Source organism: Anabas testudineus, chromosome 9 (assembly GCF_900324465.2).
Source record: "Anabas testudineus chromosome 9, fAnaTes1.2, whole genome shotgun sequence".
Taxonomy (NCBI): domain Eukaryota; kingdom Metazoa; phylum Chordata; class Actinopteri; order Anabantiformes; family Anabantidae; genus Anabas; species Anabas testudineus.
Window position 1 is genome coordinate 137,107 of NC_046618.1, and position 27,527 is coordinate 164,633.

General features: G+C 39.5%; 1 protein-coding gene across 4 annotated transcripts; it reads right to left on the reverse strand.

The window, feature by feature from the left end:
- Window positions 1-968: 968 nt before the first annotated feature.
- Window positions 969-27,235, reverse strand: noxa1 (NADPH oxidase activator 1). Of its 4 annotated transcripts, XM_026342708.1 has the most exons (17): window positions 27,088-27,235; window positions 26,637-26,691; window positions 26,268-26,442; window positions 25,779-25,861; window positions 25,241-25,349; window positions 24,183-24,317; window positions 22,046-22,153; window positions 21,091-21,150; window positions 20,540-20,577; window positions 20,244-20,382; window positions 19,550-19,618; window positions 19,200-19,281; window positions 17,475-17,509; window positions 16,198-16,358; window positions 13,845-13,953; window positions 1,456-1,579; window positions 969-1,302 (listed from the first exon to the last, which is right to left on the reverse strand). In XM_026342708.1, the coding sequence occupies exons 3-17, from the start codon at window positions 26,439-26,441 to the stop codon at window positions 1,208-1,210; spliced, it is 1,521 nt and encodes a 506-aa protein (XP_026198493.1). In that variant the 5' UTR covers window position 26,442; window positions 26,637-26,691; window positions 27,088-27,235; the 3' UTR covers window positions 969-1,207. The 4 variants fall into 4 exon arrangements, 3 of the variants coding, with proteins under 3 accessions (XP_026198493.1, XP_026198492.1, XP_026198494.1); XR_003297670.1 differs by lacking the exon at window positions 26,637-26,691 and having other exon boundaries at window positions 1,456-1,592; window positions 27,088-27,221; XM_026342707.1 differs by lacking the exon at window positions 26,637-26,691 and having other exon boundaries at window positions 27,088-27,218.
- Between the last annotated feature and the right edge of the window lie 292 nt (window positions 27,236-27,527).

Genomic DNA, 27,527 nt, shown 5'->3' on the forward strand with positions numbered 1-27,527 from the left:
ATAGCTGTCTAGTGTTTTTCAACAAGTGAAGGTCAGTTTTGCACCTGGATTCTATTACTGCAGAGTCATGAAGATTCTTAGTCATTCAGGTGAAGTTACTCATCCAAGTAGCTTCTTCAGTCTGAGAACAGTTGGTAATTTTTGTGAACTGATCAACTGCCATATCTATCGCACTAGACCAGGTGTCGGCAACCTGTGGCTCCGGAGCTGGATGCGGCTTTCATCCTTGGCTTGGGAAAATAAATTATAAGTAATTGAATAGTAATTGAATACACAATCACAAATAGAGTGATACTGAGAACCTTCCAAGACTGGACAAACTCGTGTTTGAAACATGGAATTCATCCCCGACACCTACGTAAACATGAAGAAATATGCATTTGAAGGCCTGTCGATCTTCAACTCCACATACATATGTGAGCAGCTATTCTCCACCATGAACTACGTTAGCTGTAAGCTGTGCTGTGCAAACACAGACAACAGCTTACAGTCCAGCGTAAAGATGAAAGTCACTCTGTACAGCCCCAATTTGCAGACGCTGTGCGCAGATGTTCAGGAGCAGGTAAAATAAATATTTATGCAGATATTTTGCAAATATTTATTTTTCATTGTTCAAGGTTCAGCTTTTTTAATTAATTTAAAAGAGACCTTCAACTCTGCGTGTTATTTATTTTTTTGAGAGCTCTAAATGTGTTCATTATATAAATGAAATTTAATTTTCTCTGTAGCACTTCATAAATGTCATAAGAAACACACTTTAGTAGTTTATACAAAGCGTAAAGGTAAAAAAAACATATATATATATTATCTCCATTTTAGATGTCAAAAAGTATTTGCGGCTCCCAGTGGGTTTTTATCCTGGAAACCGGGTCCAAATGGCTCTTTGGGTGTTAAAGGTTGCTGAACCCTGCATTAGACAAAAGAGCACCTTTCCTCTTCAGCTAATCGGACAGATGTTGCATGCCCTCTTTAAGGTCAACAGTCTTTTTATTAGCTTTGTCTGGAGTAACACAGTCCTCATGAGTCAGGCTAACATAGAAAACAGGAACACTATTGCTAGTTATGTACCGTGTAAACCTACTACCTAGTAACATAGACATCCACATAGAAACATTACACACAATTACATAATAAAATCAACACCAATTAACTGTATATCCCATTAAGAGCGTGGTATAGTTGTTCTGAGTATGTAAACAGCCACCATTCATATGGTAATGTTATCATTCTCCCTGTAGGCAAAGCAGCTAGGAAATATGCCAATATTTCCTGCACAGTGTCCTTCCAGCCACTCCTCATTAACTAGAAGAGAGAGTGTGAGAAAGAAACATAAAGAGGCAGTGAGACTTATCTGAACATAAGTATTATATTTTTAGATGAAAGTCAAATACATGTATTGCTATTATGATTTCACAAACAAGACATTCAGTGTAGGGTTGAGCTGCAGGGCCTCACCTTTGCCCAGGATATCAATGGTGTCTCCTTCACTGAATTCTAAGTCCTCAGGGCCCTGAGCAGGATAGTCATAGAGGGCCACCATTTGATAGAGGATGGTGCGGTTGGCCAGAGGGTCTTCTTTCTAAAATACAAGACTGGGGAGTTAGGGTGTTAGGGTAGATTTTAATTTAATCAATTCCATTTTCTTTATAATGCCAAAGCACTCAAGATAATTTACAGTGTTTAACATTTAAGACCTACAAAATATAACTATATACAGAATTATATAGAAACCCAACAACCCCACTTAGGCAAGCACAAGGCGAAATTGGAGGGGAAAAAACTCCCTTTAACAAAAGAAATCTCCAGCAGAACCAGGCTCAGTGTGGGCAGTTATCTGCCTCAACCGGTTGGGGTGAGTGGAAAGACGAGTAGGTGTGAAAGGAACAAGATCCTTCATTTGCCTCCATTGACTCCATTGACAAAAACTGCAACATCTCAATATTTTAAGATCCACCATTCTAACTGCTTTCTGTGTTAAGGGTGATGGGGGTGCAGCAGCCAATCACAGCTTTCACTGGGCAAGAGTACACCCTGAACAGGTTGCCAGTCTATCACAGGGCTGACATGCAGTGCTGTCAAAAGGATTTGCCCCCTTCCTGATTTTTGATATATACTATATAACTTGAAGTCTATATGTAGCTATATTACAAAAAGATAACCCAAGTAAATTCCAAATTCAGTTTTTCAGCAATTAATTGTTTGAGTCTTTCACGTCGCTGTGGAGGTATTTTGGCCCACTCTACTTTGCAGAATAGTAAAACTATTCTGCAAACATTGCCACATTGGAGGGTTTTTCAGTTCAATACAGTTCATTTATATAGCATTAGATCACAACAAAAGTCATCTCAAGACACTTTACAGTGTAAGGTTTAAACCCTTACAAAATGTATATGAAATTATATAGAAAACCCAAGGTCATCCCCCAGCAAGTCCGGACTTTGACTTGGCCACCTTAAAGCCTTGATTTTTAATTTTTTTTTAATTTTGAGCCATTCAGGATGGTTTGTCACTGTTGTAGGTTTTCGCCATATGTGGATAATAGCTCTCACCATGGTTTGCAAGAGTCTCAAAGCTTAGAAATAGCCTTAAACTCTTACAGATACATGTAAAATATTTGGTTTCTGATCCAGTGACTTCTCGATTCATTGGGTATGGCAGTAATCAAGCTTGAGTGTGGCAAGTATGGTGTGGGGTGGGGGCTTACTGGGGTTATCTTAGTGTAATATTAGAATTACATTGATGACTTGACATCAACACCCGCCAACCCACTAAACGAGGGTGGATTTTGGCAGTGGCAGATAACACAATCACTCCCACTATCCACTTTGGCAGGCTGAGTTATTTTAATATACATTTTTTTATTGTAGTTCTCAGGCGTTTGAAAAAATATACAAATTACAATCGGACACCTCAACATAACATGCAGAGGCTGGTGCAGTGGGCCACCAGGATACAGTGTGAGTGGACGCTCCCAGTGAACATGGTTGCGTACTGTAACATTTGTAATACTCAGGCAATTAAGACGTGGTGTACTGTGTGGCCAACTCCAGCACACACGAACCTATTTATGCCAATATATGTGGGTGCATAATGCACTCTGCCCTGAGTCAGTACTAGTCTGCTCGCCAAAGGAAAACTCAGAAGTTTCCTGTAGATTCTTCCTACTGGCAATTTCTGTGTGGAGGAGGTCACAACCTCTCCAATATAATGACTTTATAAAGTTATTATTTAAGGCATAAAGGCAGGATTTGGGTCTCAAACTGGCCAAACTCCCATCCTAAAACAAGACAGGATGGGGAGACTGAAAGCACACATTTTTTCTCTTTTAGCCGATGTCAGGGTTTTTTATGAAAGGTATTGGAAAGATATTTGTGACAATGGTTCAAAGAGGGCATTCATGAGAGTGTATAAAACCAGGGGTAATTCCCACTGAGGCATCACTGAACACAGGTTGCTGTGATTTCACTCCGTTTTATTATTTCAGTTAATATTATATATCCACCCCACTTAAAACATGAGAATGACTGTGGATCTTTCCTCACTAATCATATGGTTCCAGTGTATTCTTAAAAATTGTACATTTGTTCCAACAGCTTTTTTAAGGGGAAAACAGAGTCATAAATAATTTTCTTCTTTCATTAATCTTTGCCTAAAGTGGTTAATAGTTGTTAAATAGTCTACAGTTAAATAGCACTTGTTTTCTCTTATTAGTATTCAAAGCACTTTACACTGCTTCTCATTTCATCTATTCACATACACCTCACTCACCAACGGCACAGCTACTATACAAATGGACTTGAGGTTCAGTTTAATTTAATTTAATTATATTAAACATATTGACTTTTCTGGAATTAATAAGCTATGACATGAACTGCCCTGTTATGTTAACTCATTACAGGACAGTTAATTGGAATATGTTATTCAGAGATGGAAAAGTTGTGACACAGAGAATTAAAAAATAATAGCTAGTCTTGTAATACAGTTTTAACTAGTTCCAAGAGGGTGATTGGGATCCATTGCTTTCTTTTGAGAAAAGTTGGATTGAGCAGCAAACATTATTTTTGATGATACAGCTTTGCAATATATATACAATATGTGTTGTAAATCAATGTTTGATTATATAGTATCAACAATGCCTTTCAGTACAGAAACATTAGCATAGTATTACACCCAGTGTTCAACCATTTTAAAACTGAACCAGATTAGTGTGAGTACAAAACATACAAGCAAATATAATAAAAAATTTTCTGGCAAGCCATTCATGACAGGTAACAGTCAGCTAACACGAGTTAAGCAGACTAATAACTTAATACAAAAACCACCACACTCTTCATCATTTACACTAGATTCATTTTAAATCTCAAATAAAATGGAGTTTTCATGATTAGTCATGCCAGAGGACATTCTCTATTGTGAGAAATGGGTGAGGTGAAAAAAGTTTATATTAAAAGCCTTTTTTCTTACGCTATCACTGTTGTAATTCACATAATTAAGTGCTTTAAGCAGGGGAAATAAAGTTGATTATTGCCACTGAAGAGAAAATTTCCACAACGGTTTGGTGTCAGAAGGATTCCACGTGCAACCATCTGGGACGGAACGCGGACAGCGACAGGCCATCCTGGAAGAAAAAAGGAATTTCCAGCCTCCAACCTCAAAAACTTTTGAGAAGGGAGGACTGACCGCAGTCGCCCCAGATCGTTGCCGCTGGGATTCCAAGAACGCAATTTAGCGAAATTCATCTGGTGAGCACTGAAATATTGACTTTTAATTTTTAAATTGATGTAATATTTCTTTTCTCTTATTACCTATAATTGAGTCAGTTTTATTATTTGTACCATTAAACGAAATATAAGGTTTTACATTTACATTTAGTCATTTGTCAGACGCTTTTACCCAAAGCAACTTCTGTTTCAAGAGATTACTTGTACCATAAAACGATATAGAAGGTTTTAAATAGTTACATTTACTCATTTAGCAGACGCTTTTATCTAAAGCAAACTGTCATGAGCTGGAGGAAGGACTCCATGGTCAGAGAGCAGACAGGACAGAACTGAGCAAACAATGTTTATTTGTAATTGACAGAACACAGTAAATCAATGAATAGAATGAAATAGTCACTGGACGGGAGGAGATGAGGCAGGGCGAGTATGGTGGTCAGGTTGAAAACCGGAAGTGACATCCAAATCAAGATGGTTGACCAACAGAGCACATGGGCAAAATGGAGGACAATGTCGAAACCCAAAATGGCCAACCAACAGGGAGCACATGGACTGAATGGAGGACAACGGAGAAAGTTCAGGACAGTAATCCAAATGTCACAGAAGCACCACGAAAAGATAGTCCAAACACTATTCCACAGAGCTAACTCAAAGGTCGAGGGTAATCCGGGTCATACACAGGCAGGCAGTTCAAAGTTAAGTCCGGCAGGCAAAATCCACATTGGAAGACAATCCAGGTCGAAACACAAAAGCAGTCCAAACAGTCAGAGCAGGAAAGGGGACAACAAGGGAGCAAAACAGAACAGAGGGAGAACTCACTGAACCAGAGGGGAAGCAGGGTCAGGTCAGGGTGGTCCAATGAGGGGGAATCCAGGGAAGACAGAGTAGAAAGGGGACAGGTCCGGGAAAGGGAATCAGGCAGGTCCAGGTGCAGGCTTGGTACCGTGAGCAGGGGGGAAAAGACGGAACTCACAGCACCAGGGGGTCAGGCAAGAGACGGGGTCCAGATCAGGCAGAGTCCGAGAAATCCAAGAGTCAGTCCAAGATAAATGCTGGATAGTGTTCAGGAGTGGAAAACAGACTATCTGGCAGGGGAAACAGGTGAGCACGCCGGTATTTATACTCCAGGGGAAAGCAGGTGTAACCAATCAGGTGAGTGCATGTGACCAGACCGGGAAAGGGAAACAGAAGGCTGCCAAAATAAAAGCATGGCAGGAAGCACTGGCAGCAACGAGGCTGGAACCATGACACAAAAAAACAAAAATCGCCATCCCAACCAAAATGCAGCCTTCAACATGCTCATGGTTGAAGTATCTGGACCAGAAGGCGCAACTTTAGTTTTTCGTCCATGGACTTCTGCTGACATCATAGCAGCCTCACAACATCTACCCAACCCCACAACATCAGGGAAAATATTTACTGAGCAACTTCTCACATTTTGTCAAGTATTTAAACCCACAATGAATGAACTAAAGAGACTCTTGATCACCAAGATGAAACCCACTGACTGGCAAAAAATATCTGGCAAATTCCCATATATTGACGTCCGATGCAAACACATCACCTGGGAGGATGAATCTAATGCTCAATACAGAGATGCTGTCCGTCATCTTTGTGATGCATTCACTCATGCCTTTCCTGTAAAAGTTAACATGGAAAAAATCACTGCCTGCAAACAAAAGGATGACGAAAATCCTGATGAATTTCTCACTCGCCTGACAGAGGTATTCAACACCAACAGTGGCCTTCAACTACCTGAAGAGTTAGGCAATACTCCAGATGTGTGGGAAATTCATCTCTGCAATTACTTTTTAAACGGACTAAAACCAGACATTTCCTCAGCTGTTAAGAGTTCCTGCATTGGATGGAATGACGCATGCCTGTCTGAGCTTCGTAGACATGCTATACATGCCTATAACCAAACACTCACAAGGAAAAAGGTAAAAGAAGAGACAAACCAGAAAGAGCTTCATTTGGCAGCAATAACCATGTATAACACAGTCGGAGAACAGAGACAATCAAGCTATGATTGTAGAAGGACCACAGGAACTGGAGAAAAAAACCCTCAAATGATATCTGTCACCTCTGTGGCCAACATGGACATTGGAAGCGTGATTGTCACAGGTATACCACAGCAGCACCGGAAGACAAGTCGGATTGACAGAGGATGAGGGTTGTCGGAGAGGGAAGGACTCCTGCTGACAAGCCAAACCAACTTATGAGACAGGAGGAAGGTACTGCACCACACTCACACACACATACGGAACACTACAACACACAATCCGCTGAGAGCTCAAACAATAAGTATGCAATTGCTTTGACATATGTTCAGTATACATCTAATCACTTCAAGAAGTTTCCACAACATGTCATGTCATTGCAGAACAAAATGTTAAATTCCTACTTGATTCAGGAGCCACACATTCTGTAATACAAACTTTAGAGTTCACTAAAAAGCCTAGATTAAGTGGCAACTATGTGTACTCTGTTGGTTCGTCAGGTCAAACAATCAGAGAGAACATTACCATCCCACTCAAATGTGTGGATGGATCTCATACAAGTTTTAAACATGCCTTCTTACTCTCTGAAGTCTGCCCCATTAACCTGATGGGCAGAGACTTGATGTGCAAATTAGGCCTCTGTTTAATCTCAACCCCAGACGGTGTCAAAGTCCACAGGCTATCTGATCTGGAACCAAATTGTTCACACTCCTTTGTTCACCATACCCCAGACCCGACTTATACATATCAATGGAAACTGCATACAACGGTCTCTTCTGAGCAAAGAGACTAGTTTCAACAGCTGCAACACTGCCGACTTCATGGCACCAGAGGATTTGCATTGTACTTCTCATGTGTCATCAGGACCTGATGAGGCATATGAGGAAAGTTGGTTGAGGGAGAGCTCTGACAAACTCACATTGACACATATTTACTGGACACAACACAAATGTGCTGTATCAGTCTCTCTCACACCAGCTCAATATGACAAATACACCATGAACCATTCGGTCCCACACATCACACTTGCAAAACACACATCAGACAACTGGGAAGACCTGGGTCCATTTGTGAAATCATGTCAGCGCACAACCGATTGGCAATTAACATCTGATCAATCTACTTTATTCTCACCAAGGCTGCAGTGCTTTTGTAAAAGTTTAACTTCTTTTGTGCACACTAAAAAAACAATCCAGCTGGTACCAAAAAGCGCTTCCAAATCTTTTTCTTTTTTGTCCCAAGAACAAGCTACAACTATTCCAGCCCTACAGGAAGTCCCTAACACACTGTGGGCTGTCAGTAAATATGATGTTGGCCTCATCAAAGACTGTGAACCGGTTGTTATCACTCCAAAATCTGATTTTAGACCTTGCAAGGCTCAATACCCACTTAAACAGGAAGCCATTGATGGTATAACACCAGTCTTTGAGTCTCTTAAAGCAGCAGGGGTAATCGTTCCCTGCGACAACTCACCAGTACGTACACCTTTGTTCCCTGTCAAGAAAATCAGAGACAAAGATCAACCAACAGAATGGCGTTTTGTGCAAGATCTACAAGCTGTAAATGTAGCAGTTCAGCCTAGAGCCCCAAATGTTCCAAACCCTTACACCATCTTGTCACAGGTCCCACCTAATGCCAAATTCTTTTCAGTGGTGGACCTTTCAAATGCTTTCTTTAGCGTACCCGTTCATCCAGACAGTCAGTTCTGGTTTGCTTTCAACTTCAATGGGCGAGGCTACACATTCACTCGCCTCTGTCAAGGATATTGTGAAAGCCCCACCATTTACAATGAAGCTCTCAGACAAAGTCTTGAATGTCTTCTTCTCTCTCCAGGCACTGCTTTGCTGCAATATGTTGATGACCTCATGATCTGCAGTCCAACAAAAGAGCAGTGTGAAGCAAACACAGTCAAACTCCTGAAGCATCTGGCTAAGAATGGTCACAAAGCCAGCTTGTCTAAACTTCAATTTGTCCAAGAAAAAGTTGTTTTTCTTGGTCATGTCATCACTTCTGAAGGGAAAACGCTTTCACCAAAAAGAGTAGATGCAATTCAGAATCTTCCAAAACCCATCACCAAAAAACAAATGCTCTCATTTCTTGGCATGTGCTCTTATTGTAGACAATTCATTCCAAGCTATGCCATTCTTGAGGCCCCACTCGCCTCCCTCATCCATGGAAAAAGTCTACAATCTCAGGATAAGGTCACATGGACCTCTGAAGCAGAACAATCTTTCACTAAACTGAAGCTTGCCTTACAAACTGCCCCAACTTTGGGTCTCCCTGACCCTACCAGACCTTTTACTCAAACAGTTGATGAAAAAAATGGATGTATGATTTCTGTTTTGTTGCAGGACCATGGAAATAAACTACGTCCTGTAGCCTTTTTCTCTTCAAAGCTGGATCCAGTGGCAGCAGGCCTCCCAAGATGTCTCAGAGCAGTGGCCGCTGCTGAAAAGGCAGTTATGGCTTCCAGGGACATCGTGGGCTACTCTGATGTAACTCTCCTGGTCCCACATGCAGTATCCATGATTTTACTTGAACAAAAAACTTCTCACCTCTCCACAGCACGATGGCTTAGATACAACACTGTACTTTTAGACATGCCTAACATCACTGTCAAAAGATGCAATGTTTTAAACCCGGCCACCCTTTTCCCCACACCAGATGATGGACAAGAACATAATTGTGTTGCTGTCCTCCAACAGGTTTGCTCCCCAAGACCGGATCTGCAAGAAACACCCCTAACTAACCCTGACTTCATTCTTTTTGTAGATGGATCTGCCTCGCGTGACCCACAAACAGGTCGCAGCAGAGTTGGATTTGCTGTTGTCACTAACCATGAAACTCTTGTCTCAGGTTCACTTCCCCCTCACTATTCTGCACAAACTGCAGAACTAATAGCATTGACAGAGGCATGCAGACTAGCTAGCAACAAAACAGCAACTATCTACACTGACTCTAGATATGCATTTGGTGTTGTACATGATTTCGGCACTTTATGGAAACACAGACAGTTCCTGAAATGTGATGGAACACCCATTAACCACCATGACAAGGTTGCGGCTCTTTTAGATGCCATACTACTCCCAAAATCAATTGCTGTTTGTAAATGCCTTGCTCACACTAACAACTCAGACTCTGTCTCTTTAGGAAATGCAAAAGCTGATGCTGCTGCAAAAATAGCTGCTCTCCAACCTTTTATCTCAAATTCTGTATTTGTTTCAACCCCAATCTCTCTGCCCACCTCCCTTACAGCAATACAGTCCTTTGCCACACCACAGGAGAAACTGCTTTGGAAACGCTGTGGTGCCACACAGACAGAAGCAGTGTGGTGGGGACCTGATAACAAACCTTGCTTACCTAAACATTTCTTTCACCACTTCGCAAAACTGACACATGGGTTGGACCATGTGTCAAAAGGGGGAATGTTGGATGCCTTAACTCAACACTGGTTCACCAAAGGTTTTTCAGCTCACGCTCAGAAGTTCTGCCAATCATGCATGGTTTGTGCTACACATAATGCAGGTAAAACCAAAGCAATCACACACGGCGCACACCCACCACCAGACAGACCATTCGAACATTTGATGATGGATTTCATTGAACTTTCACCGGCAGAAGGAAAAAAATATTGCCTGGTGATAGTGGACATGTGGTCAAAATGGGTCGAAGCTTTTCCAGCAAAACACCAAAGCAGCCAGGTGGTAGCAAAGGCTTTATTAACAGAAATCCTCCCCAGATGGGGAATACCAAGTAAACTCAGTAGCGATAATGGCTCACACTTTGTTAACTCTGCAATAACATAACAATTCAAATCAGTGAATTTCTTGCCATTGACCTTAAACAACATTGTGCATATCATCCTGCCAGCGGAGGTGCTGTTGAACGAGAAAATGGCACATTGAAATCAAAATTGGCCAAATGTTGTGAAGACACAGGACTACCCTGGACAAAGGCTCTGCCTATTGTTTTAATGAACATGAGAATGAGAAAAAGGTCCAGAATGAACATGAGTCCTTTTGAAATTCTTTTTGGCAGACCTCCATCCCTGGGGGTGGAACCTATAACCAGATCACTCCCCTCCACTGGCCTATGCGAAGATGATATGTTACAATATTGCAAAAACTTATCCTCTACTCTCTCTCAAATTTCTCAACAGGTGAAGTCAGCCCTCCCACCACCAGCTTCCATATCACTCCATGACCTTCAACCTGGTGACTGGGTGGTGACCAAAGACCTGAGAAGAAAACACTGGCACTCCAAGCGCTGGCGAGGCCCATTCCAGGTGCTCCTGACAACGCATACTGCCGTGAAAATCGCAGAGAGAGCTACGTGGATACACGCCAGCCACTGCAGGAAAGTCCCCGAGCCAACAGAGGAACTCAGGTGCCAACAGGAGGACGGACAACAGGAGAACGGACAACAGGAGGACGGACAGCAGGAGAACAGACAGCAGGAGGACGGACAACGGGAGAACGGACAACGGGAGAACCTGGCGATCAGGCCTAATTCTTCCATACTATGCTAACTATAACAAATACCTTTGCAGAGATCCCTGCGGCCCACACGACTGGCATCTGATCGTGGCTTCTACAGACAAAACTCTGGCTCCAAACGGGGATCCCCTCTGAAGTCAGATCCACTGATGCAGGCACATATTGGTGTGGGATTGATTGCCCAAGTTCAGACATGTACAGACAACTCAAAATCATAGTCAAGGAGCCACCAAACCAATTTGACACCACGCTTAACATGCTGTCACATGTTAAGACTGTCCCACCAACCTTGGGAAAAGAGGACAACCATCTCGACAACCTAAGCATTGCTGATCAAAAAAAGGACACAGTGCAACAAGCCCTCAGGCGATGCAATGACAACAGTGCGCTCTAGCGCACGCACAGATTCCTGGAGACTGCTGGGTTTGTCATGCTTTAGCAGCCAGATGGCAAGCAAAGCCTCTTACAGCAAGTGCTGTGTTACAGAACTATATGAAAGACTCTTGGAGTAGAAAAGATCATGATGAATGCACCATTCCTCTGGGAATGATGATGTTATTAATCGCTGGTCAACAGATCAGGAATAATGTCTCAGTTGTTCCACATCCCAATATTACTTGTGTTGATTCCTATTCAATATCTAGCAACGCTGCGTTTGAAGTTCCTCTACAGCATGCAGAAACTTGTGTTTGTTCAACATCACCATCAGGTCCTTACTTAGGTCAGTCAAGTTGTCAAACTAGAATATTTGTGAATACCGCAGCATCAACCAACTGTTCACACAAATTGTCTAATAACACTCTGACAAAATTTGCATGTCCATTTAAACAACTTTCATCTCAACCAGGAATAATGTGGTCTTGTGGAAGAAAAGCCTATCATGACTTACCACCTCTATTTCAGTGGTCCGGCTGTTGTCATCCCTCAATTGTTACAACAGATACAAAAATCTTCCATAAAAAGGTTCCTACCACTAACACTAATTCTACTGTACATTTTCGATTTCAGAGAGATGTTACTGGTGTCCCCTCCAAATATGATGGTTATGTACTAGCTGATCCCTGGACTTCTCCCAACGCCAATATAGGTTGGTCCTTATTTCTAGGAGGTGGAACAGCTGCAGCCCTGAACAAAATTAATGGCCTAGCATGGTCAGTTTTGTCATTAGCAAACCAAACAGAAATGGCTCTCACTTTATTGAACACGGAAATGTTTGCAATTCGAACAGCAGTTATTCAACACAGGCTTGTTCTCGATATTATGCTAGCTGAAAAAGGAGGTATTTGCAAAATACTTAATGCCTCTTGTTGCTTTTACACAGAACATCACTGACATCATCAAACACATGGAAGATGCCATTCGAACCCCACCAGTGGCAAATGACCCATGGCTCTCTTGGCTTAAGTCCTGGGGTCAAGAATGGTCATCATGGTTTTTAACAGCGGTTATCCCAGCTGTAATCGTCTTCTTTTTACTTGCTACCTTAATTCCTTGTTTATTAAAATTACTGTCTAATATACTCATGAGAAAGATAGCCCAATCCACCACATACGTTCATACAAACGTTAACGACGACGACCAAAATTCACCTTCGTTTCACATTCCTGACCCATATCATTACTCAAGCTCAGATTCTGACTCTGATGATGACATTGTGTAAATGACCTTTCTTTTTGTGACTACTGATTAAGTATTTTTGCTTTGTATTATTTTTTTTCTGTTCTGTTTTTTTCCATCATTGTCTACTGGTAATGGAAATATTTTAACTCATATTATTTTATTTTATTAGAAGTTCTTTTTTCTGTTGTTGTTATTATCTCAGTTGTGACTATTTTTCTATTTTTACTTTTTTTTTTTTTTTTTCTTTTCTGTTATTGTTGATTAACAGCCAAGTAAGCATCTTTGCTTTGTATTATCTTATTTCTATTACTATTTTTTTTTATTCCGTCATTGTCTAATGGTTAACGAAATGTTTTTGACTCATATTATTATTTGATTTGTATTTTTATTTGTATTTTATTGTATTTTATTTTATTTTATTTTATTTTATTTTATTTTTATTTATTTTTTCATTTTATTTTATTTTTATTTTTTTTATTATTTGTATTTTATTTTGTCCATTGTTGTACTCATATTATTATTTATTTTATTTTATTTTATTTTGTCTGTTGCGGGGGAGGGAGGAATTGTAATGGGAATTTAAGCTCTTTGTTTCTCCTAGTATCTAACTTTCTCAAACACAACCTTCTGTTTTCTCACCAAAGTATGAAACTGATGTTGTCTTTTGATCATGCTGTCTGAGTCAGGAGGTCACCTGGGTGTAAGATCCTGCGGGAAACTCCTGCAAACTCACATCCCAGGTAAATCAGTGAAACCTACAACAGACAAAAGGTAGTGGGGGGGAGTTTTCCCAGGTATAAAACCCCTGACTTCCCTTTGTTCCAGGTCTTTCTTCATTCTAACCATTTAGTGTGTTGACTGACCTTTCCTTGCAAAGAAAATAAAACCTTGTCGGCCGGCAGAAGTCTCCATTTCCTTACTCACCAGAGCAGAGAAAATTTCCACAACAATCTCAAGTGATAACAATTTCAAGCACGGATGCACTTTTGATCGTGAATTTAAATCCTCACCTGGCACCACAGGGTGACTCTGCCAGCCTCAGCCACCTCTTGCAGGGTGTGGCCTGGCTCCACCTCCCCAGTCATGGGTATCAGTACCTGGGAGCCATGCCGCTTATGCCTGATCAGAGAAAGGGAGTAGCAAGGAATGAAGAAAACATAGTATGGCAGAGAATCAAATCAATCGAAACAAAGTACATTTATGTTTAGTCATTTGGCTTTTATCCAAAGTGATATTGAAAGTATGTAGCTAGACAAAAAGAAAAAAATAAAAGTGTTCTAGGAAGGACTGTTTCCATTTTATTGGGTGTAAGTGCAAGATTGTTTCTTTAAAATGTAAGTGCAGAGAAAGTTGTGGAATAGTTTTGTTTTCAGCAGATTTTTGAAAATTGGGAATGAAGTGTGTGGAGGTTGCTAGCTTGTTCCACCATTGTGGAAGCACTGAGCTGAAATGTTTGGCCTGGGATCTTTTTAGGTGAGGTGAGGGGACCCCTCACCTCAAGATGTTGTTTGCTGGCAGAGCACAGTGAACAGGAGGGATTGTAGACCTGGATGAGGAAGTTCAGGTATGCAAGTGATTTTGAGTTGACCACTATGTAGGCAAGGGTCAGGTCCTGATGTGGCAAGCTAAAGAAAGCCAGTGTACAGTGGCAAGAAAAACTTTGTGAGCCAGGAGTGAGCCAACCTTGAGATGATATTGGATGTGTTGCTGAAAGCTGTCCTGCCCTTTAAAAATACACACCAGTTTTGGGTTTACTGGTGTCAAGAAGCACTGCCTAATGTGAACCATGTCTCGCAGAAAAGAGCTCTCAGAAGACCAACAATCAAGAATTGTTGACTTGCATGAAGCTGGAAAGGGTTACAAAAGTATCTCCAAAAGCCTTGATGTTCATGTGTCCACGGTAAGACAGACTGTCTACAAATGGGGAAAGTTCAGCACTGTTGCTAACTCCCTAGGCGTGGTCGTCCTGTAAAGATGACTGCACGAGCACAGCGCAGAATGCTAAATGAGGTAAAGAAGAATCATAGAGTGTCAGCTAAAGACTTACAGAAATCTCTGGCACATGTTAACATTTTTGTTGACACATCTACAATAAGGAAAACATCAAACAAGAATGGAGTACATGGGAGGACACCACGAAGGAAACCATTGCTGTCCAAAAAAAATATTGCAGCACGTTTGAAGTTTGCAAAAGAGCACCTGGATGTTCCACAGCACTACTGGCAAAATATTCTGTGGACAGATGAAACCAAAATTGAGTTGTTTGGAAAAAACACACAACACTATGTGTGGAGAAAAAAAGGCACAGCACACCAACATCAAAACCTCATCCCAACTGTAAAACATGGCAGAGGGAGCATCATAGTTTGGGGCTGCTTTGCTGTCTCGGGGCCTGGATGGATTGTTGTCATTGATGGAAAAATGAATTTCAGAGTTTATCAAAACATTTTGCAGGCAAACGTAAGACCATCTGTCTGCCAACTGAAGCTCCGCAGAGGATGCTGTGGCATGACCTTAAGAGAGCCATTCACACCAGACATCCCAAGAATATTGCTACACTGAAACAGTTTTGGGAAGAGGAGTGGTCCAAAATACTCCAGATTGTTGTGCAGGTCTGATCTGCAACTATAGGAAACATTTGGTTGAGGTTTTTGCTGCCAAAGAAGGGTGTTTACATGTTATGTTGAATAAAAACATGAAAACATGAAATGTTTGTGTACTATTATTTTAAGCAGACTGTGTTTTTCTATTGAGAGAAAGACTGTGAGCTGAATAAAGAAGTGATCTGATGTGCAGTATACTGTATATAGAGAAGTGACTGAGATGTTATCTGTGGTACAGTTCTGGGTGAGAATGAGATCCAGATGGATTCCAGCTCTGTTTTTAGGAGGAGTTAGGACCGGTCTCAGGTCAAATGTGTTGTGCAAGGATTTCAGCAGCTTGAGGTTTGTCCACGTGTATGCTCAGGTCCCCTAAGATGACATAAGCACTCACAAGCAGTCCAAAAGGTCAGTCAAAAAAGGTGAAATTAGAAATTAAATAACTTTATTCCAAGACATCGCAGATTATTTTAAGCATAAAAGCAGGGTGGTTCTGGTGCATGATATATGTTATCAGATGTTAGTGTTATTTAGGTAGCCAAATCAACTGGCACTGGAAGGTTCTTGGCACTGTTGTCACTCTTTGATGTCATTTTATGTCAATATTTCTTATGTGTTGTATTTCATAATGATGTAGTGCCAATTCTATTGTGTTGATATTATACCCACAGGGTGGGGAAAAAAAAGAAAAGTACATTTTTAGAAATGAAGCATCACTTGCTAATATTTAAGGAGATATAAAAGGAGAGATGCCTGTTGTTACCTGAGGCGCAGTAGAGATGCAGGCTGGCCAACCTTCTGTGCAATTTCTTTCTTCAGTTCATTGCATGGCATATCCACAGGTACAGATAGAGCCACATTATAGATGTAGTGGACCTTCACCACCACACAGCCTGCCTCTGTTTCCTGAGCTGACCTGGCAATCTACAAAAAAATTAGCCAAAACATTTATGATGCAAGTACAGATAAAACGTTAAATTAACTCAACATAAATGAGCATGTTGCAAAACAATATTCAAAACCCACAAACCATGCAAATGCAATGTCCTCCATTTCTCTATTCTAGCCTAAAATCTTGCAACAAATGCAATACTCATTAATAATGAATTAATTACCAGCTCATTCTTAAATCATTCCTCAGAAACTTCTTGCATTTTTGAATACAGTATTGTAAAGTTTTATAGATACATGTGTGCAAATTGGTCCCCTGGCAAGCACTGAGCATGTGTACATGAACAGTAAGCAGACCCATTCTTTGAATGTTCATTTCTGAATCCAGGGGTGTCATAACCCTGTTGTGGCCCTTTTTACCAACTTAAGAGAGAATGAGTATGGAGATAGCTGCAATAAAGAAAGGAGAAAGTATATATTGTCACTCTCCAAACTCTCCGTGGCAGATGCCAGTGAAACATGCTAAACCATTCCAATGTATTTAAATACATCCACCTCTATCATGTTTGCACCAGTTGTCAATTAGACAATTTTTTTAGTAGATCCTGCAAAATGCCTAACGACAATTTTCAAGAGTGCACGCAATTTAATTTTTACTACATGGGATCGTAGTAAATTAGAACCTTAATGTAGTAATCAAAGGTATGCTAACATGAGCTTTCTAAAAAAACTACAGGTAAACTGATAGCTGAGGTTCAGTCTTGACATTTTGAAGTGCTGAGGTTTAAAGAAAAAGTATGGTGGCTTAATGTCACTAAACCTAATTCCTTATGAGTCAGTAAATGAGGTGTTGTTGGCTATTTGCATACTTGACTCATTATGGGCCATTAAGCTTAATTCTCATCAGTTTGAACTGATTTCATGTAAAATGTGTAGCACGACAAGCATTGGATATTTCATATAAAATGTATCTTTTCAGATCGCTGTGGCATGCACAAACATAAAAAATAACACAGCTTCTTTAAAAGTCTGAACAATTCTACTATATTTAGATCAGGTAGTGTTTGGATGTGTGAGGAAGAGAACTATGATGTGATTCCACCTTTTACCTTGCACAGATGAATCTAGCTTTTCAGAGGGGAATATTACCTGTTCACTGGCTGTGTTGGCTGAGGTAAAATGAACTGCAGGGAAAAAAGCACACATAGAATATCATGTATTTTTTAAACAATGCCAGTATAACTCTTGGATAAACTCACTTAATGTTTTTTTTTTTTTTTTTCGGAGATCCATCATGTTGATCACAAAAGTTATTTTGTTGCAACAGACTTCAACTGGACAAGATGTTTTTAAGACATTATCTTTCTTCCTCTCAGTGAAACATTTGCAAGCACTCTAAATGTACATTTACATTTAGTCATTTAGCAGACGCTTTTATCCAAAGCGACTTACAAGAGAGGAACAAGGCAAGCAAACAAAATCTAAGTCAAGAAGAAACAACATCAAAGTAAAGTGCTATCGAAAAAGAGATGTGAGAATGAAAGGGTAGAATTTTTTTTTTTTTTTTAAGTGCAAAGGAAGATGCGGAAGAGTTCTGTTTTCAGCAGTTTTTTAAAGATTGTAAGTGAGGTGGCTGAGCGTGCAGAGATAGGCAGCTCATTCCACCATCGTGGGATCACTGAGCTGAACAGTTTTCCTTGGTGTCGACTGTGTGGTGCTGGTACCACCAGACGACGTTCCCTGGTTGAGCGCAGTGGACGGGAGGGGATGTAGACCTGAACGATTGAATTGAGATAAGATGGAGCTGTGGAGTTATCCACTCTGTAGGCAAGAGACAGAGCTTTGAACTTGATCCTTGATCTGGCTGACTTAGTAGGGACAATCACCGCAGATCCAATGTTAATGCTGATGTTGTGTTGAGTCTAAATAATTCCAACTGACACCACATAGATTTTTTTGTAATACTACGGATTTGTGTGGTCGGATGATTGCAAGGAGTGGAAAGGTAGTCAGAACTGACCTACCAGGATGCAAGATAGCAGATGTTGAGGATAGCTACAAATACCTTGGAATCCCACAGGCAAATGGTAACCATGAAGAGGCAGAAAGGAAAACGGCAATGACTAAGTACCCCCAAAGGTTTAGGCAAGAGATCTCTGTCCAGAAGATTGCAGTCCTAGGAACAGTTAAGATACTGCGCAGGACTCCCAGGCTTCTGGAAAAGGACCCGAGCTTGTAGGAATAGGATTGCTCCAAGGAAGGGGCCAGTGGGAATTTTTTTTTATTTTATATAGGACATAGAAGAACAAGATGAGATCCAAGGTGAAGAGAGAGGTGGCAAAGGCAGCAAAGGCAAAGGCTGAAGAAAAGGCATATGGTAAACTAAGTTAAACAAACTAAGTTAACACTGCTGTGTCATATGCCTAAATTGAACACTAAACTAATCTGCAACAGTGCAACAGCCAAAGATTCAAGTAAAAGAAAATTATCTACATTTTTCATAACTGTCAGAGTGAAACAGACACAGACTCAGATATTGTTCAAAAGAAAAGTGTAGTGACGGCTTACTTTTTAATATAATTTTAATATTTTTGATTGTACATAAAATTGATTAAAAAATAAATAGATAAATAACATCATTCCAATATCCACTCTGCTGACCCAGAGAGTCTTACAGTCAGAGTAAAGCAGTTAATCATAAAAAAAGTTTTCGTAGCTAATCAAATAATTTGAGATTATAGATTACCATTAAAGATGAACAGAAAAGTGCTTGGTAGAACATATCAGTGGAAAGAAGGTGGAGCGCATTTACTCTCCTGGCACAAGAGGATTTTAGAAAATGTAGAGTATCAAGACCAGAAACCTTTTTTTTACCGGGAGGAGAAGCTGCAGGGTTTGCCTGTGGACGGGCAGGTGGCTTGAGTTGTGGTGGGAGGGGGATCCCACTGGGACATCTCTGCAGAAAAAGACAAGACTATAAGTTTGGATTTTTTTATTTTCAACCATTGACTTCACCTAATGGGAAGCTTATATTTGTTGTTGGAGGAAGTGGAGTAACCTTCACTGTTCCCTCTGACATTAATTAAATTTTGAGCAATCGACGAAGTGCTGCTAAGATGTCCTCAAAAGATCAGTTTCAAGATGATGAAATATGGCCTAAAATTATGAATCTAATAATGATAACGTAATAATGCAATGCAATATTACATGTACAAATACATTACATTCTCCTTTAGGCCTGTAGATTTCTTGATGTCTGAAGGTTCAAGCAGGGACACAGGTAGAAGTCCTCTCTGCAAAATAAAGGACTAAAGATGAAACACTACTTCATTTATAGCTACTGTATTTGTCATCAGTGAGCAGGCAAGTAGACACCCACCCATGGTGGATTTCAAAGCAATTACAGTGTGCAAATTTTCTGGAAAGTTACAATTGATAAAAACTTTCTTAATTAAGTATTTATCAAGTATTACTTTTAATAATTTGATTTTTGTTTGTCAGTTTAGTTTACTACATTTATGTCTATTCTTGTGAAAAATTTAACTCAAGGATGAACTGATTACATTTTTATTGTCAAAAATCAAAGGTCAAGGTCACAGACTTCACATTTGTATTTTTGTATGAACACAATATCTCAGGCGTGTCTTAATGGAATGTGTTCAAATATAGCATGAATTACCACTCTATGGTAAGTATGAACTGATTACATGTTTGTTGTCAAAGGTTAAAGTTACTCACCCACAAACAAATTTACCATGTGTTCAAACCCAACACCTCTACTACCAGTCTAAAATAACGTAAGTAACCAAGGCTTTAACCTTAAATATGACTCAACCTAACAGCTATATATACAACACAGTCACTCTATAATGTTTACATCTTTGGTTCAATATCTATCTAACGTCTGTTTCTTCTCACCTGTCCATCATATATGACAGTTGCCATCCCATCCCTGTTCTCCTGTCCAAATAAAAAAACCATGGCCCCTCCTGGCACAGTCAGCTGTCCTGGACCCCTTGCCATGTGAGGGACTCGTATGCGCATGTATCGAGAATCCCTGACAGATATAATAAGAATAATAGAATAGAAAAAATCAGTCATACTGTACATCTATGAGCATTGCTTTACTATATTGTGTATATAACATAAAATACCTTCACTGTAATATTACCTCTTACTTTAATATTATTCTTATGTAAGGTAATAATACTTACTGAACTCCATCTACATTGGGCTCATAGAAACCAGGTTTCTGTAGAGAAGACAGAGTGACGGGGTCACTGACCATTTATGCTCACATATGCCTTTGGGCAATTTAGAGTCACCAATTAACTGAACTGCATGTTTTAGGACTGTGGGAGAAATGAAAAAAGTACCAACAAGAAGCCCACACAAGTATGTACAGTAGATGCCACACATAAATGCAAAAGTTTTACTCATAACTGGTTATTTCTACACATTAGTAATCATCCTTAGTAAATGATATGCATACTTCTTCCACTACTGGCATTAGGTTTGTTATACAGTGTTCTGATTAAATCAAAATTTGTATCACATTTAAAATTCAACATTCACATGAAGCCAGTAGAAATCATACATGGCACACAAGAATGTTTTCCCCACTGCAAAAAAGACATTCTAACTGTTTATCACACGCAGGCTACATCAAGATCTGGACCAGTCCTGAATATTGAATTTTTGTTTGTACAACGTGTTCTTACATGAGACTTTATATTGTTCATACTGACAGTATGGTCAATCTTACCTGCAACCTCAGAGGTTCAAAGCCTCCAAAGTCATCATTGGGAATCATAGAGGAGATTACCTGCAAGTACAACATCATATATTTCTGAATGTCACATGTTTGACTTCATCCACTACAATATTGAAGTGGCGACGTCACTAGTAGGGTCAAAGAGTGCTGGAGCCGATTATAGGAAAGGCATGGCACGCCATGGTCAGATCACCAGTCTATTTCAGCACTGACATACAAAAACATACAGAGACAAAGCACCATTTACATTCACATTCATACATACATTACCCTTAAGGCCTGTCTTTGAATTATGGAAGTAAAGCAGCTTATCTAGAGAAAACATGCAAACTCAACACAGAAAAACCACTGGCCTAGCTTCAAATCATAGTGCTAACAGCCTTTTTGCTTTTATTTCAATGGCTTCATAAAACCAGTAAACCCAAAAATGGTGGGTATTTTTAAAGGGCAGGACAGCTTTCAGCAACACATCCAATATCATCACACTGATTGGACTCAAGGTTGGCTCACTCCTGGCTCCAATTAGCCTTTGGAGTCGTTACACTAGGCTTCACACACTTTTTCCACCCTGCACTGTGATTATTTACATATTATGTTCAATAAAAACATAAAAACATATAATGTTTGTGTACTATTATTTTAAGCAGAATATATTTTTCCACGTAATCCCAAAGGGTTCACATACTTTTTCTTGCCTCCATACATGTGGGCAGTCAATCTACCAGTGATATTTTGTTTAAGGGACAATTTAAATAACCTATTTATAGATTTGGATGTTATCCAACAATTTGGTTGCAATTAAAAGAAAGCAGATCAAAAGGAAAGATTGAAAATTGTGATCTTACAGTTCTTCATTAACATGGCCTTCAATTTATGTGTCTGTAACTGTCTGTAACAGATAAAAAGAATTCAAGCATACACAGCATTCAACATGTAGACATTCTACCTTTGCTTTTCCCAGAAAGTCTTTTTGCTGCAGCTCTGCCACATCCTGTTTCCTGGGACGAAACACTATACCCTCAGGCACAAGGAGGGGAGCTAGGAACTCCTTCTTCTGTTTCCACAATTAAAATAAATCATGTTATCATCATCATGTTAATGTGAATTATACTATATATTAGATGGGCTCATTCGAGATGAGCAAGTTCTGTGCAGATTTGGTCACCAGTGATCGCTACACAGTGCAGGCCGGTTAGTTTTTTGTCCAACATAATTCCGACTTGCTCTGACATCATGCATATGTAAAGAATGATAATCTTGTGAAACCAAGGCAGACGCAGATTTTGAAGCCAGGCACTGCAGTTGCTCTCCACCAATTGCAAAACCTAAGGGTATGTTGGGAAACGCCTGGCTCTCACCTGATCTAAGATCTGATTGGTTAAGGACAAATGTTTCCTCTTTTATTTACTTTGAAATATTTTTAGTTCATTAGTCAGAATTTTCACTGTGTTAAGAATATAGGCTAAGAGGCATGGAGTCTAGACCCTTGTGCATAAACCTGGTAAACCATAAAGATCAGTGTCTTCATTATTCTTTGTATTCTGTATACAATTTGGTACAGACCTCTTCTTCACAGGAGGTCTCAAGGGTAACAGATCAACAGACAAGTCAATTCAGCTTGTGAGTTTATAGGTTGGAAGGGTTTGTATGGGTCACAAGTGTTAGAGGAAAAAACAGTGTTAGTCAGTGTGTAGCCACAATGCCTAAAGTAAGCTAGGCTATGTCTGAAAGTACTCAAGAGAGATTGTTGGTGGGAGAAGCTGGTGGCCTCATGTCTAACTTTAGAGCGTGACAATATTTATTCTTGCCAGCACTAAACACAAATAGTGGTAGTATTATATTTGCAAGTGATTTTTGCTCATATATGGCATGCAGTTGTACTGCAAGTATGACAATGTTTTTACCTAGAAAATCTTCATAAAACCATTGGTATGAAACTGCACATACCAAGCATTCTTCCAGTGGTCCTGTGTGCTGGTGAATGCATATCTTTATTGTCTGCCTATACAAAAGGGGTAGCTTGCAGAATTGATCTTTACATTTAGTTATCTTGCTGAAAACAGAACTCTTCCAAACCTTTCCTTGCACTTAAATCTGAGTCTGCACTTAAATCTTTCTCTGCACCTAAAACCTTTTAAAAAGTGAACAGCTCTTCCTAGAGCACTTTAATTTAAAGGTCTTCTCCTTGGCTTAGCTATTTTGTTCACTTTGTACCACACTTGTAAGTCACTTTGGATAACAGCATCAGCTAAATAACGAAATGTAAATATACAGTATATGTAAAGTGCCTACTTTGGCCCACACCCCAGTTTAGAGTGAGACAGAATTGCATTGCACAGTTTCTGCTAAAAACATGTTTTTTTACACCTTCAAGCCTCACTGTAATGGATGCTAATACTCTGCAATCCTACACTGTACACCAGTTAGCAGTCTTCCTATAGAAGGCTTATACTAATGCAACCGTGTTTTTAGGTGGTTAGATTCCCATAGTAACTGTATTTTATTTAAAGACAATATTTTTATCTTTCTTTTAACTTGAAAAGTAAAAAAAATGGTTCTGTTTATTATTGTAGATCCCATCCCGACTAGACTGCTCACAGAGGTTTTATGTTTAATCAGTACTGGCAGCAATCAATTTGGCAGCATGCCAGCCGCATATATACAGAATACATTTGGAGCTCACTACACTTAATGTGCAACTTATTTTCAAGAAGCGCTGTTATTATTATCCACTCTACTTGTGTCTGTGATAATCAGTTGATAGAACTTCAGGAACATACATACTGCTGCACACACTACCTGCACTCAGTATAAATAGCTTACCCTGCCTTTGCTGCTAGATGATACAAATGGATTGGAGTTCGTCAGTCATTGAAGTTGTAATTTGTTTTCATTTCATTATATCTCTAAAGAAGTTAGGACAGACACACTTTTGCATAATCATCTTCGCATTTCTGTCATTAAATAAGGTAATGAAAAAAATGAGCTAAACAAACATACTTAAAAAGTACGTCAACTGAATGTGGAATGTGCAACAGAAGTCTTTCCCATGTCCAGTCATTTGTGAAAGATGTGATACTCACCAGAACACTGTCCAGAGCCATCTCTATATTCCCCCCTCGACAGCCTCCTCGTTCCTGAGAAGCTGAGAGCAGGACCTCCCTGGCTTGCTCCCATTGACTCATCCGACAGTACACAGCTGCTGCATTATATAAGACCTAAGAGGCACATCACAATTATACATCTCAATGCCATGCCACTCACTAGATGTTGTTGTTTAACACATTCTCTCTGCAGCTCTCACAGCTCTTTGTATTGTTCAGTTCCACTAATTACCTTATTGTGATCAACTAATTAAATCTTTCGTCTTTCCAAAATTAATATCTGGATTTAGAGCAAAAATTGAAATTTTAAGATACTGGAGGATGGCAACAGCAGAAACTTTTCTGTGACAAAAAATATTTTTATACCTGTGTAATTATCACAATGATATGTTCTTGCTATAACTGTGATTTCAATAGCCAGAGACCTGTAGAATAACACTGTGAGACAAATGAAGGATGTATTGTGTATCATTTTATTTTCTCACATAACTTGTCAGTGTACTATGACATTTGTTCTGAAAGTCCTAAATATTTGTTCTGCTGCTTTTGTCACTGATAGACATATTCACTGCAGCTGTCCAAACAACAATTTCCCCAGAGGGATCAATAGAGTATATTATTATTATTATTGTTTGTGATAGAAAAGTCTGACATATGGCCTGTTATCGTCGCACTATTTTCAGAGATGGACTGACTGCATCTGAGGATAAGATGCATTGTGATTTGGTTAGATTTTAAACATGGTCCCATGGCCTGCACAAAGCCAAAGCTGTTACTGACACAGCTACATTGTGTGTGGGATGCTCCAACATCCCACAGACAATGTCTCATCACTGACTACATCAGTGAGGCTTTGTTAGCATCCAGGTGTGTGTGACATTTGAACTACACAGTGGAGATGACACAGCAAAGTTCTTTCTGGATTAATTCCTAGGAACACATTGGCCATAGGGCTTTAGATTTCCACTTTATTAAAGTGTTCTGTCATGTGTCAGAACAAGTATGATGGTGGAGTTTGTTGAGGCTGAATGTCAGACCTGCCAGCTGTAGAGTTTGAATCGCAGTCCAAGCTGTCTGTAGTCAATGACCATGTTTTCTCTCATGTGTTTTTGTGCCCAGATACAATCTGATAGAGCATCCTCTAACCTAGGCAGATAGCAACATAGAAAGCACACACAAGTATAGTAGTGAATGAAAACATAGTTTACAAAATGTTTCAAAATCACATTCTGTGATTGCACTGGATAAAATGAGTAAAGTTATTTGTTCAAGAGGTGGAGTCTCTTCGTGGAGTCTCACAGTGACAAGAAGTCTCCAGGAAGTGACTGTGCCAGGCTAAAAACAGGAATAAGTAGTATTCTTTTTTCTATTTAACACACAACCGTAGCAGTTACAACCAGGCAGATAATGGTGATAGATCATATTAAGTCAGTTGTATTAAAGACATTCAGACAGTCAATGTCTGTGATTTTCTAAACCATAATGTTTGTTTTTACATTAGTTTAAAATCTGACCAAGTTTTCATTTAATATAGTATAGACACGTCAATATTTGGAATACTGTGCATCCTCTAACCTGTCAATCTGCATCATCACTGCTGCTCTCTGAAAGAAGCCAACAGCAATATGTTCATCCTTGGCAATGGTGCGGTCTAAAGCCTGAACATTACATAGGGGGAAAAGACAAGTTCAGGCTGGGCAGAGTGTTTCATTTCAAAAAAGTGCATTTTTATGTAGTGTAGGTACTCAGCAGTGGTAATATCCACACTATGAGTTGGTTTTATGACCAAAGTCAGAATCATTATAAAGTTTATATTTTATTTTGTATATTGTTCATAATCCAGAATCGTAGTGAGTTAAAATATTTATTACACATTTATTTTATCCTTATATTTCATTTTCTTATAAACCTGTATTAGATTATGTACCAGTAACATTACTGGTTGTTACAAAAAAGCTAGCAATTATGAGGTCTGGTGATATCTGAGTTCTAATCATTTTAAAGTATGCTACTGACAGGATTTGTAGATTTTCCCCACTGTCTACTAATACTGTCCACACTAACCTTGAGGGCTTGATCTAACTGCCCCAGTGCCACATGTGCTGAGGCAGTGTTAAAAAGGGTACGAGATGTAGGTTCACTGATCTGCTCCAGTTTGGCCAGAGCTTTTTGCCAGTCCTTAGTATCCACAGCCTGCACCGACTCATCCCACAAACGCAGTAGCTCAGTGTACAGCATTCTGAAGGTCAGAGATTGGAGAGTAAAGTAACAAACATAAATATACTATATAGCAGTGGAGCATGAGTGTGTGATTGTGAGTTTTTGAAGGTATTGGGGGATGCAAAGGTTTATCATATTTCATGATCTTGACTTTAAAATGCTCTTGAATTGAATATCTATAGATGTGTAACACAAAAAGAAAAGACTCAGTACCTCACAGTTGTATTTACTGTAAATACAGTACATAAAATGACACGTAATTCCACTCCTGCAGAAAATACATGAATTAACAAACACTCTGGGTTTTTGCAACAGTAGATAATACCGTAGGCATGTAGCTCAATATCAAAACAAAATTAATTAGAGAGGAAAATAGTAAGTATATAAAGCTGGATAGGGAAAATGAGAAAAATAAAACATACAGTATGTAGGCTACACCAAACCTCAACCTCAACCTCAACCTGTTAACAAAGATGTATCTAAAACTTTACAAACACTAAACACTAAACAATAAAACATTAGAATACAAAAAAGAAACAAAAAAGAGAATCTCAAAGAGAAACTGTATTAACGTTAATATGAGAAAATCTTTACAATTTTACTGGAAAAGTACAGCTAAGCCTGCATAGATTTTAAGAGAAAAGAAAAATATCAGAATGCTTACTTTTTGTACTTGAATGAGAGCATGGAAAGGGTTCCAACAACTCCTGCCTTGGGGCCTGCGCTCCTTCACACTACACCAACAGGGAAGTGAGTGTTTCCTCCAATGTCTCCGCCCTGGTGCTACAAGGAAGTTCCCCATCCACATTCCCAGCTTTGGAATTCACCTGTCAGTGTGCAAAATGTGAGTCACAAAGGATTTAATTGTACCTAATGAGCAAAGCATAAGCAAATTGGCTGCCAGTGATGTTTTATCTTTTGTAATAAATCTTTGTGTCACTGTGGCCAGATAAAAATACAGTTTTTCTCTTTAACAGCATTTGACGCATAGACTCATGTAGAATGTAGAAACACCACAACTATGAAGTCCTGTGTATACAGAGTCAATAAATGAAGCTAACATGCTGTAGAAGTTACCCCCCTTTCTGTTTTGTAACTCACCAT